General features: G+C 38.2%; 1 protein-coding gene across 1 annotated transcript; it reads right to left on the bottom strand.

The window, feature by feature from the left end:
* Nucleotides 1–472: 472 nt before the first annotated feature.
* prelid3b (PRELI domain containing 3) lies at nucleotides 473–12,879 on the bottom strand. The gene is made up of 6 exons (XM_034166105.1): nucleotides 12,722–12,879; nucleotides 10,807–10,975; nucleotides 9,531–9,620; nucleotides 5,209–5,279; nucleotides 4,995–5,097; nucleotides 473–2,198 (listed from the first exon to the last, which is right to left on the bottom strand). The coding sequence occupies exons 1-6, from the start codon at nucleotides 12,751–12,753 to the stop codon at nucleotides 2,082–2,084; spliced, it is 582 nt and encodes a 193-aa protein (XP_034021996.1). The 5' UTR covers nucleotides 12,754–12,879; the 3' UTR covers nucleotides 473–2,081.
* Nucleotides 12,880–13,204: the final 325 nt, after the last annotated feature.

The following is a 13,204-nucleotide window of genomic DNA, read 5'->3' as shown; positions in this document are numbered from 1 at the left end:
CGCCACGGCCGTGAGAAGCGAGCTGCACAATTCTCATCAATGTTCAAATATACTGCGTAACAAAATACCAAATTACTATTAACACTTATTCAGACAATCAATTACCTCTGATGTGTGCTGACAGCATGTGTCCCTCACCCGTCCTCCTTCACAGGCATGATGTGTCAAACCCAGGCGCGGTCCTCAGCGTCTCACAAACGAACGTCACAAGGTCGAGTTCCCGGCAATTCTGCTTGAATCACTCATGGCTTAAATGCAGAACGCCATCTCATTATCTGCTTCAGCTGAAAAGTTTGCACGTGAGCATCATCCACAGGTGCTGCAAATCATGCTGATGAGGGTGAAGGACTCTTCTGCCAGCACCTTCTCCACAGACAAAAACCAGTTTGCATACCACCTGGAGAGCAAAGAAAAGAAAAGAACACCAAAATGTCCAGCCAAACCCCCACAAAACACAACAAAAAACACCATATTTGAGAAATGGCACCAGAAAAAACTGTTTAATGACAAAATTCTGCATTGGTTTGACCATTTTTGTTCAAGGCACAGAGACAAAATACATAAATAATTTAATGACAAGCTTGTGATATGACAACACAAATGTCATCCAAGACCCATTTCAAATCATGCCCCCCACCTCCACCCCACAAAAACAAATAAATAGTTAGTTACAGGTAAATAAAACAAATTAACAAAACTAAGGTTTTCACTATCATTGCTGCCTGTTACGACAAAGCCAATTCAAATGGTAGAATGTAACCACATGCATGTTCTCAGTGATACAACACAAAGGATCAGTTCCTCATTCACACGTAGCAGCTTCTGTTAACTGTATTACTGTATCAGTGCAAATAAACTCAAAGACGTCGTTCCATCAGGAGACGATGCTGGATGATCAATGGCAGTCACAGTATTCGTGTATCAGGAACACTGTTTTGAGTGCAGCTCATTTTCTTCTTTTGTCCTCACACCTCAGAAGGTGTACTCACAGCTTCCAATACAACTTCTGCAACTTCACTGATCCCTTAATCTTTCTTAAATACTAGTTATTACATACAAAACATCTGCATTCAGGCTTGTATAGTGTGCTGCTATAACGGAGGTCCCAGAAGAACACAAAAAAAAAACGATGTCACTATAAAACCACGACAGATCCCAGACACCAATTCCCGCGTACCGCTGAGTCTACATCTTTTTCAGACATCACACCTCTACACTCATTTCTACTCATCACCGGCCTTCTTATTCTTCTTCCTCCAAACCCGCTGTTGTAAACACAGAGCTTATATAAGAGGACAGATCTTCCCATTCTGAGCGTGTCTGCTTTTTGGCGAGTTTTCTGCACCAGACAAACTCATAGTGACTCCACTCGCATATTTACAGTATTTTAAATCTTGTCCCTGAGTGCGTCGTCACTATGGTCCTTCAAAACTGCCCCCACTAATTAAAACATATCTAATACGCATGATATATCATACATAATGGGTGTATTGCACTAATTCTATATAGCTATATAGATATAAATATATATGTATAAAGAGAAAAAAAATCCACAGCACCATAAGCATGCTGGGTGTACTAGCACACTACTCAGGCTCTGCTAAGAAAAAGCTGGTTCTCAATGTCACACTGCTGTACTTTGGAGTATGTAACGAAAAAGAATTATGGGTAATCAAATAGTGTGACAGCTTTTTAAAATGGAATGATGTGCAGCCTCCCAACTCTCGGAAAAAGAAGACGATTGGTTGACTTTACAGCTCTGATCATGTGATGGGTTTGGACCACAACAAAATAATGATGAAAACGGAGGTGCCTGACATTTACACCAAACATCAAGAAACTAACTAATCTCAGCAAACAGGAAGCCCAAGTAAACACTTTTATAGGATCTCCCCAGAGAGAAAGAGAGAGAGAGAAGACGGTAACAGGCTGAAAACTGTCCTGGGATTCTTTGCTTTCTGGTTCTATAGTCACTGCCCACAGTGGTGCTGTGTAACTATAGAGGAAGGCAGCTATGCAACTGCTGCAGTCGTGCAGCAGCATAGTAGAGAAAACTGGCTGAAAAAGCAGAGAGGCAGTTGTCATTTGTCAACCACTGCAGCAGCCATGGGGGTGCGTATGGTCCCACGAGCTGTGCTTGCCATTTCCTCAATTTCTGCATTCAGCCGCCTGATGACCCACTCCATCGCTTCACGGCCCTGATTGAGAACAGACACATATAGAGCGTTATGCCACAGAAGGGAACACAACAGACAACTAAACAGAGATGAAAAGGACAAGAATTTTAAATTCATATTAAAATAAATCCTGAAGAAAGCATTTCCTTATACCATAAATATGATGAATGCTAAAGGTCCTGCCAGACTGAGACATCTTTATGATGAATTAATAGTCACTGGGTGTGCAGGTCGTCACACTGAAACGGGTTAAAATAAATAAATTAATAAAAACACAATCTGTGTAATCTTTGAGCAGTTATTGACTTCTGCTTTGTATATTAAAGAGGATGTGAGGACAGCCTGATTTCCATTTGCACATTATCACAATGATTAGACCTATTCTGGCTACTGTGGATGCTGAAACTTTGATTTGTGCCTCTGTGTCATCCAGATTCGGCTACTGAAAGGTTGTGTGAGATGTCTGCACATGGCTCAAAAATACTGCTGCTAGAATCTACACCAGTGTTTCTCAAACTTTTTCAGACGAAGGGCCAATTAACAAAAATAAATAAACAAATAAATCTTACAAACTACCAAGTTCCCAAATATCCAAAAACAACAGGTCTGCTTACCACTCCACCAGTTTATCTATTAGACTTAGCAGTCAATTTTAAACAGTTTGAGAAACACAAGTTAGGATATGTGAAATGTGAAATTGTGGCAATATACTCACAGACCACTAGGGGTCTGTCAGAGCCCACTGGTGGTCCACAGACCACTCTGAGAAAAGCTAGTCCAGTGTCAAACCACTTTCACGTGAAGGCTGCAATAAGTTTCATGAAAACTGGTCGGAACCTTTATTTATTTATTTTTTATGTGAAGCGCATCATTGTTTTGTTGTGTTGGGAGGCTGCATGAAAATGGGAAAAAAAAACTTGACATCAACCAACATCGCACTACAAACGTGCCAATCACTCAAAATCGCTTCACTCGCATCGTTTCATTCACGTCGTGCTGCGTGGCTTGGAGCCACAACGCGTCCTTCCACAGGGATTACATGGCAACCTGTCACTGCTGTCGCTCACGTCGTGCCCATTGTGAACGCGGCATTAGAGAGCCAGCGGGTGCTGCAGGACAGTGTCGGACTTGGAGGACCATGTTAGGCGAAGAAACATCTGGATATATGGTGTCCCAGAAAGTTTGAAGGGCACATCCTTGACTGCTTTTATTAAAAACCTTATTAAGAGCAAGTTGGGTGATGACATTGATAGGAGACACTGAAGCAGCTACTACGTGGCAGACGCAAACGACACATCGCAGAGACAACTTTCGACAGCATGTCCAGGAGAAACTTAAAGAGTCCTGGAGGGAGCAGGAAAGCACATCAATGAGCGAGTGAGGAAGTCACGGCTACACCACGGTGAGAATATTTCATGTTAACTTTAGTATCCGGATTATCCATCCTTGTGAACAAGGACTTTTGTATCCTTTCAAATTCATACTGTATCAGGGGCTGATGCCTATGGAGATGATAAGGGAGCCACCAAGTAGGGGTGCGTGGTATGTGCAGTAGACAGAATAAATGATAAACAAATTTGGCCTACTGTAGAGATTTGGACTCCACCAACTAATCGCGATAACGCTTGTTGATGCAAGCAGAGAGACCACTGAGCAGGAGGAGCTGGTTTAAAAAAAAATAAAAATAAAAAAACGGTGCGCACTTCCAAGCTCTATACCAGCTTTTAAATTCTGTTAATAGGGTTAACTATAACGTGAATTATGATAATAAAAAAATTCCACAATGTTTTTTTGTGAATTTTATGGTCATATTTGGTGCGCGTATTTGCAGAAAGTCGCAGCAAAAAGTCTAATTTCCTCATTCACCTCCGTCTCGTGGCAGGAAAGCAGAGAAAAAAAAAAAAAACATGCCTCCCCTATCATTTGTGGAAACAACCTAGGTCAATTAGGATCACCAACCCGTGTGGGGTGGTCTCTGAGGACTTCCTGGATAAAACACCACAAAAGGCAGACAAATAAATGGACTGCATTTATATAGTGCTTTTCCATCTGCATCAGACATTCAAAGCGCTTTACAAATAATGCCTGAAATTTACCCCAATGTTAGGGTGCCGCCATACAACACGCTTACTACACACCGGGAGCAATAGGGGATTAAAAACCTTGCCCAAGGACCCTTAGTGTTTTTCCAGTCAGGCTGGGATTTGAACTGAGGATCTTCTGGTCTCAAGCCCAATGCTTTAACCACTAGACCATCACGCACAAGTTGCTTAAATTTGTTTACTGAACCCCTAGCCCAAACTATATGACAGGAAACGGCATAAAGGGGTATTCTAATAGGCGAGGAGGAATATAAAGTATGTTTATATGCAGAAGATGTCCTAATTACAATCACAGATCCTGATTCAGGTTGCAAATTTAATTGGAATTCAACTAGTATTAAATACTTGGGAGTATATCTACCTAAAGATTTGTCACAAATATACGACATTAGCCATATTAATAAAGAAATATCAGTGACCTTAGTACGTGTAGCCTGCTCCATCTCGACTTTGGCAACAGAATACAGACAATCAAAACGAATATTCTTCCTAAATTATTGTACCTTTGCCTGTACCTATTCCTGAGAACCATAATAAGATATTATAAGGAAAGTTTGAGTTATAATTGAATGAGTTCCATAGTGATGTCATCACAGCTGTTTATATTTTAACTTGTGTCAGTGTATAGCTCAGTGCTTAATAGATGTGAAAACCCAACAACATGCTTCAGAAATGTCTGGTGTGCCAATTAAACAACGTTTTGGCTTTCTCTCACCTTCCCGGCGTTAGTAGAGATGCTGCTGGCCATTACTCCCTCCAAGTAACTGCTGAGACTGACTCCTTTCACAGTGATGATTGCCTCCTGTGTCAATATGGTTCTGGGGAGGCAAAAGTCAGAAAAATTAAAATGTGCCTTGAGCAATGCAGCTGACCTTAATGTTTCATCATTGTAACTGGGGAAAAAAAGAGCTTTAGGCATCAAAACTTACTTATGTGGATCCTCAGGATGTGGTTTATATGTTAGCTTTTCATCCACAGACACTAGGTTTGTGAAAGTGATCTGTAGAGGAAGAAGAATAAGTATTGCATTACCATGATTATTTCAGACAGGAACTGTCCTGTGACACAGCCCACACAGCATAAGAGCTGTCAGACAAGTCTGAAAACAGCATACATCCAGGATTAAATCCACCCATGAAACCAGTCACACTCCATTCCAGGAAAGTGTGACTGAACCACATCAGGCTACTGCGTCGGCACAAACTGACAGTAGCCATGAACATCTGTGGTGGACACATTACAAATTGAACATATTCTATAAAGAATTTAAGGATCATCCCATATTGAAAAATACACCATATAATTTGTCTGACTGGAATGATTCCAAAAAGGTATAGTTTGGACTAACTATGACTGAATGTTATGGAGTTATGGGGTAAAAGCAGCAAAAATTGTGACAAGTCAGTTTCAGTTTGTGCAGGGGTCAAAACTTAAAGTTGCTCCAATTTCAGCAAAGAATTATGCAAATTATTGGTTGAAATAAAAGGATTAATAAATGGAATAGTTTTGACCATGCTGAATGTTTGGTCTCCAAAGTAAAGGTCAAACAAGGTCATCGTAAATTGGATTCTATGACATGTGACATATGTTAACTTGTAACGTGATAACTAAGCATGACACATGGTGAAAACTATTTCTTTTTAAAACCCTGTTAACCAATAATTTGCATCACTTTTTACCAAAATTACTTGGTAATCACTTTTTAGCTCTACCTGGCTACAACTACCACCCTCGGATGGTTATCATACACTTTTGTGTATGACATGGTACACTGAGGCTGGATTCTAAGTGCCATTTCATCCCCTTAAGTGGTACCGAAAACCTGCTTGGCCCATGGACTAATTAATACTAAGGCTGAGTCTCAATTCTACCCCTTGGCCCTTCCCCTCCATTTTGCGTGGGCACGAGAGACAGAGGGATGTCTCAATTCTCTTTTTGGAGCGAGGCGGAGGGGAAGGCGGAGGGCTTCAAACCCCTCCGTTTGGAGTGAATCTGGATGCACACTCCATTTGGAGGGGTAGGAGGAGCTTACTGCTGTCTCCGAAAAAATAAACATGGCACAGAAAGAGCCGCACAAATGAAGCGGCTTTCATTACAAATTACGCTGTTTAGAAAGTTATAACTTGCAAAAAAACTTTACAGGCAGTTGTCTATGACAGTAACGTGTATGCTGCTGGGTGCATGTTGCGTATATTGTCGTTCTGAAGAATATCGTAACTTCGCTTGTGCGCAGAGGCGTTATAATGCACACGAACACTATGATAAGACACTTTTATATCTCACAACGGAGAAAATCATGATAAAGGATAAGCACGTTATTTTGTATGTTCATTAATCTTTGGATAATATCAATCCCTGCTGTTGGATTTCAAGGTCTGTAACGTAACGTCTGTAAACAAACAGGGAGCTCAGAGCACACTTGTCTCCTAATAAGCTTTCAGGCAGAAAATGAGAAGTTTAATCAATGGGAATAAGTTGGAAAATATATACACACACACATGTATATGTGTAACACATTACCTGATATCCTAATAGACTGCTATTATTTGTCAAGGAAATTTCTAAAGGAAATAGGGCTGGATGCAAAAAGTGGGAGAATTTGAAAAAGAAATATAAGGTTAACAGAACTAGATGCAGCCCATAAACATACATACAGGTGCTGATCATATAATTAGAATATCATGAAATCATCATTTATTTCAGTATTTCCATTCAAAAAGTGAAACTTGTATAATGTATACATTCATTCCACACAGACTGATATATTTCATGTTTATTTATTTTAAATAAACTGGTTTCCTGTTTTATCATTAGTATTTTATATGACTGTGTGTCTTTTTTATTCTTTTTATTATTTTACTTCTTTTACTTATTTATGTTTACATTTTTTTTATTGTGTTTTAATCTTATTTATTTTATTCTGCTTTTAAATTATGTTTGTGAAGCGCCTTGAGGCGATTAGTCGTGATTTGGCGCTATAGAAATGAATAAATTCTTCTTATTATAAATTATTATAATTACTAATTAATTAATTACCAATCAATCAATTAATGATTACTCAAACAATATTAATTATTACTATTATTGATGAATTATTATTGGTATTTTTGACATTAATCAATTTCTAATTAATTAATTATTAATACTATTAATTATTATTATATTATAAATTACAAATTAATTAAATTAACATGACATGATTGTGATGCATCAAAGAAATCTGCGACTTCTTCTGTTTCTTTGCATTTACACAGAAAGGCGAGAAAATAAAAAGAGCAAACAGGCTAATGCAACAAGTTGCATTTCGGTTGCCATGTTAACAAACAGTGAAGATGGCAGTTTGAGACAGGTAGTTTTTTTTTTTCTCCTAAGGTGGAGTGGTGTCTCAATTCATAGGGCTAGAGGCATACCCCTTGTTTTAAAGGAGTAGGCGTAGGGGTAGGGCCAAGGGGAAGGGGAAGGGGTACAAAAGAGAATTGAGATTGGGGGTAAATCAACTAGAGGCTGCCAAATCAAACTGTCAGAATTTTCTTCATTTGTATTGTCTTAGTCCATCCAGTTGTAAATGGATAAATGGACTGCATTTATATAGCGCTGTTCCAGCTGCATCAGACACTCAAAGCGCTTTACAATTATGCCTCACATTCACCCATTCACACTCACACAAAGATGTCAGGGTGCTGCCATGCAAGGCACTCACTACACACCAGGGGCAACTAGGGGATTAAGCACCTTGCCCAAGGGCCCTTAGTGATTTTCTGTTCAGGCTGGGATTTGAACCAAGGATCCTCTGGTCTCAGGCCCAACGCTTAACCACTAGAACATCACCTTCAAAAATTTCAATTATTAAGTTATCTACTTTTTGTGAACAAACAGGAGAAATTTCTGGGATTAATTCAACATCACTACTACCAGCATTGGCATGGGGAAGTAACCTAAATCAGATGGGCGTCCTGTCCATGAAGACTCTCACCTTCTTAACACTATGGAATATGTAGATAAGCACCAACAGGACTCAGGGCCTTTACTGGACTTACTTCTATTTCTTACAAAGTTTTGTTGTTTTAAAATCACATACAGGGGTGCTTTTATATTGAGTAACACTGCACTTTGCACTTTAATTCACTTGGGGATGTTACTGAAAGAGTGGCAGCTGTAATACTCCAACCATTCAGTTATAGGCATACGCTGTATATATATTGGACAAGCCAGCATGATATCACCCATAGGTTTTCTATAGAGATCCAGAACAGCCAATATAAATGTTGTGCCTGGCGTCACCATGTTGGCAGCTGAGGGTGCACTGATTCATGATGAACTCATTAATGCATAAAGAGGTGGTGCATGGGTGGCACAGTGTGTAATAAAGAAGCTTAAACACGTCCCTCTTCCCGAGTCTGACCACCTAAGCTAACAGGCTAATCTCAGTAAGGTTGTTTATTAAATCATACTTTTGGGGACTGTGCAGTGGTTTTCATAACAATTTAGTTTGTTGTGGACATTAAAAGTTATAAGCCCCTTATTTAGTAATCATATAGTAAGTGGACCTAACAGATGAAGCTACCGACAGCTACTAAAAGTGTTATCGCTGTTAGCATACGACATTAAATACGAAGAGAATTTCACTCAGAGCGAATACTGCAGCAGAGACGTCTTAGATGATCCATTATGACATTTCAACGCACAACAAGTCGTATTATTCCAAGTGCCTGAAATAAATTACTCCAAACAAAACAGACACAGCCTCCACAATAGCTACCAGCCGCATTGAGCGGGCTTTGAGCTATAGCCACAGCGAGAGGTGGAGGCGCTCAGCTCAGCTATGCCACTCAAAGTGACCACTCTCCCAACTTTATGGCTTAAAACATCTTAAACTAAGAAGATGAAAAAAAATTCCCTCTCCCCATACAGTTGTCACGGAGGAGGAAACCATCTATAGAGACCAAAACTTTTGTACCAGGCTGTAAACATGTTCATTTCTGTTCCAAAGTGGGACATTTTAACACAGGGTCATATGGGAATGTGCTCTGTTTTGGAGCCAGCCTCAAGACACCAGTCTAGGAGCTGAACATTTTGTATTTCCAGTAGAACTTCATCTGATGCCATCAAAGCTTACAGCTTGATTATCGCAAACACACTACATATTTCAACATTCATGTTAAATACAGTGTGTGTATATATACATATACACACACACACACACACAGACACACACAAACACACACACGGCTGTCAATTCGTAAGTACTCACATTTGTGGACTGAAGCTCCAAGGTCTTCTTCTTGGGATCCACAACTGAGTGCTCCTGAATGTAAGTGCACGTTCGTGCAATGCCGATGATCTGATGATAAATCATGTGAAAACAGATCAATGCAAGCTCACATTAACCATTGTAATTTTCTTGCAGGTAGCAAGCAAGAAGTACATGTGAGACCTTAATGAACTGAACCACAATAACCATGATTAAAATCAATGTATTACATCAATTCTCAAATTTTTGAGGAAGTTTTGAATAGCTTTCCTTAATTAAAGAGTTTCTACTATTTGTCAAACATCAAAATAAAATTCTGATATAATTTAACAATTAAAGCTCCTGAAATCTATTGTCTTAAAATGATAAATCACACTCTTCTTTCTTATATTTGGGGTTATAATTGACAGATTATGTGAAAATATGAACCAGACTCACCAATATTAATTAAGGATATGGCAGAAAATTTGCCCCAGTTTACAATGATCCATCTATCTATCTATAACTATAAGGTTAATGAGTGATTTTCTTTGAGACAATCTGATTAAGTGTCAGGTTAATATGCTATCAACCACTATTCATGGATGTCATCTCTGACTACAACCTTAACTCCAGTAATCGAAGCAAACATCTGTCCTAAATAACAACAGCTAAGAGTCACATGGCCAGAAACATGACAGAACAGTAGTGTATTGTCTAACTGGATACGATTTACCTCCAACATTACAGTTCAAAAAGACAAACCACTGAGGAAAGTTCAACTGGCATGTGCTCCCTCTCAGTGATCTGAAGTTTTAATATAGTCATTCCAGTCTAACAAGTTACAGAAAGTTACATCACATGCAAAGGTTAAATTTCAGCAGTGACACTACTGTGTTCAGTACAACATGTGCCATGGCAGCAACAAGGGCTGCTGCTGTCCCTGAGCAGAAATAGCCTTGGAGGTTAAGGTCACTGTCTGAAAAGCATTAATCTTTCTCATGTACACAACCCAACTAGGTTACAAGTGGACTCTGTGTGGCACCTTTTCCTGTTTGCCATTTTGTTAGTTATGTTCAAATTGTCTTTTCACATAGTCTCATAACTAATAACCTCAAAGAAAAAAACCCAAAAGAAAGGCACCAAACACAAACTCGCATGGAAAATCATACACTGTTGCTATTTACAGTAAAGCAGTAAGTCCAGTGCGGCTGTAACACCAACTTTCATACAATGATGCAAATGCAAATAGTTGAAGGCAAATGATATTAAAAAAAGACTGTATTTTCATACTCACAGATCTTACTATAGATGGAAGACCCCACTCTGTGCTCAGGAGTCTTTTACTGTGGAGGCGTCCCTGTGTGTCCACGTTCCTGTCCAAAACATCCACTCCGAAGACACTGGGGTTCATTGGGTTTGGGTATTTCTGCATAGCAGCCTTGGTCACTGTCTCCCAAGGATGACTGGTGAAGAAAATTGCAACAGTGCATTTAAATTATCATTATACAATGACACATTGGACAGTTTGTGTAGATCAGACTACTAAAGGCCACTGACACTGATCTGTTCCCTGTATTTTTATTTATTCATTTATTTATTTTTTTCGTTTTGTTTTGCATTCCCTATGTAAAACACAACACTACTTATCAAAGGCTGCAAGTGTTCAACACAACTTTTTGGCTTCAATTTTCTTGACACAAAATCTTTTCTTTACTGAAAACAAAAATCTGTGCGTTACAGTAGACACTTTTCTCCTGCGGGTGACAGAAAGAGTATTTTGAAAGAGTCTAAGGTGTAGGGATGTAAAGTCCAGGATTTTTTAACTACTCTCCTGCATTTTCTGGGGTTTTAACTACATATTTTTCCTATCTATATCACTATAATTGCACAGGACATACAATGACAAAAAAGGCTATTTTATGGTTATTACTATTACTACATTGTCATAAACATTAAAATTTCAAAAAACACATCCCCCTAATATGAAGCTACTAGAATGGAAATAGTGGTGGTAGATAGATAGATCTTCTTATTATATGGTGGTAGATGTCTTATCACTAAGTCTATCACTAGTCACTAAGGTGCCCTTGATTAGGCAAGGTGCCTTATCCTTCAAAATTTAGTCATAAATGGCAGGAGGGAAACTACAATAACACATTAACTGTCACCCCAGTGTTTTCACCACAGTAAAATCTGTATTTATTACATTCAAATTTTATACAAAATTAAACAAATACTAATTTCATTAAAATGTAACGCTTCTGTCATGTTAAAAACATTACAGTACATGTAACATTGCAACAAATGTTAATAAGGGGGCGAATGAAAAAAAAAAAAAAAAAAATATATATATATATATATATATATATATACATACATATACATTATATATATATATATATATATATATATATATATATACATATATATATATATATACATATATATATATATACATATATATATACATATATATATATATATATATATATATATATATATACATATATATATATATATATATACATATATATATATATATATATATATATATATATATATATATATATATATATATATATATATATATATATATATATATATATATATATATATATATATATATACACGTTCCCCTCATTAGTTTTTAAACAGAATGACTTAATAAATTAATAAAGCATTTGGTAGTTACAAAGCATAGCATTCAGAAAACCCGCGACAAGAACAATGGCGGAGATGGTTACCATAGAGATGACTGAACGTTGCCGTATGACGCAAACTGAATAATGTGGGCGAAAGGTCACGTGCCGGGCCGGCAAATTACGCAATTTGCTAGGGATTTTTAACGCAGACATCGACAAATTTACACTCACTTTTTCATTTGTTCGTTCTTTATTAGTTCTGGACATTTCCTTTATGTTTGCCTTTGTCATATATAAAGTACTTACTACTAAGAAGGGAAAATCGACAATAGCCAATAGTCATAGTCAAAAACGTACAAAATAAAAAACTAAATAAAACCCGAAACCACAATTATCTTAAATGTTAATAGTACGAGTTGCCGTTAGGACTGATTTCTTGCTCATGGTTTGCGTCATTCTGAAGGCGTTTGACGTTCAGGCAGAGGATTAGCAAAAAGCTGCACGGTCCGAATCTAGACAGTCGACTCGAACAGTCCGTCCGAATAGAATAAAAACTACTATGCTTACTGGAATATGTGCTCTGATGTCCAAATCTTCATGGCTTCAGTTCGGCCGCAGTCAAAGTGTGAATTATCCGCCGGGGTCCCACTGTGAAGTAGCACCGAGTGAGAAACGAGTGAACCACTTTCACGGTTCGAAGACGACCCACAAACTCCCCGCCCACTGCACGAGGCAGTCATGTGATTCCGCACTTGGAAGCGAGACCGGGTATTTTTCTTTTTTTCGCAATAGCCGCTAGATGGCACTGCTGTAACACTGCCGCCATTTTCGAATAAATATTTTCACCATCTTTTAAAAAAAACAAGAATCAGAAAGAAATTTCTTCTATTCCTACAGCGGTTCATTTCTACAACAGTAATTGGGGGGTTGTTAGAGTTGGAGTATACACACACACTACGTTATACACAATGTTATATCATACATTTTATATCACACACAATGTATGTGTATATAAAATGTGATTCATAAAAGCAGAAATGATGACTGATC

The sequence above is a fragment of the Thalassophryne amazonica genome, chromosome 3, assembly GCF_902500255.1.
Source record: "Thalassophryne amazonica chromosome 3, fThaAma1.1, whole genome shotgun sequence".
Classification (NCBI taxonomy): domain Eukaryota; kingdom Metazoa; phylum Chordata; class Actinopteri; order Batrachoidiformes; family Batrachoididae; genus Thalassophryne; species Thalassophryne amazonica.
Note: the sequence above shows the minus strand (reverse complement) of the source record. Positions and strands in the feature narration are given on the sequence as shown.

Bases quoted from the DNA above. Each gene is read 5' to 3' on its own strand.
- prelid3b (XM_034166105.1), bottom strand. From the start codon at position 12,753: ATGAAGATTTGGACATCAGAGCACATATTCCA. The intron at 10,976-12,721 runs GTAAGCATAGTA...TTTCTTCACCAG, and splicing joins ACATCAGAGCACATATTCCA to TCATCCTTGGGAGACAGTGA. The intron at 5,280-9,530 runs GTGAGTACTTAC...CTTCCTCTACAG, and splicing joins TGGAGCTTCAGTCCACAAAT to ATCACTTTCACAAACCTAGT.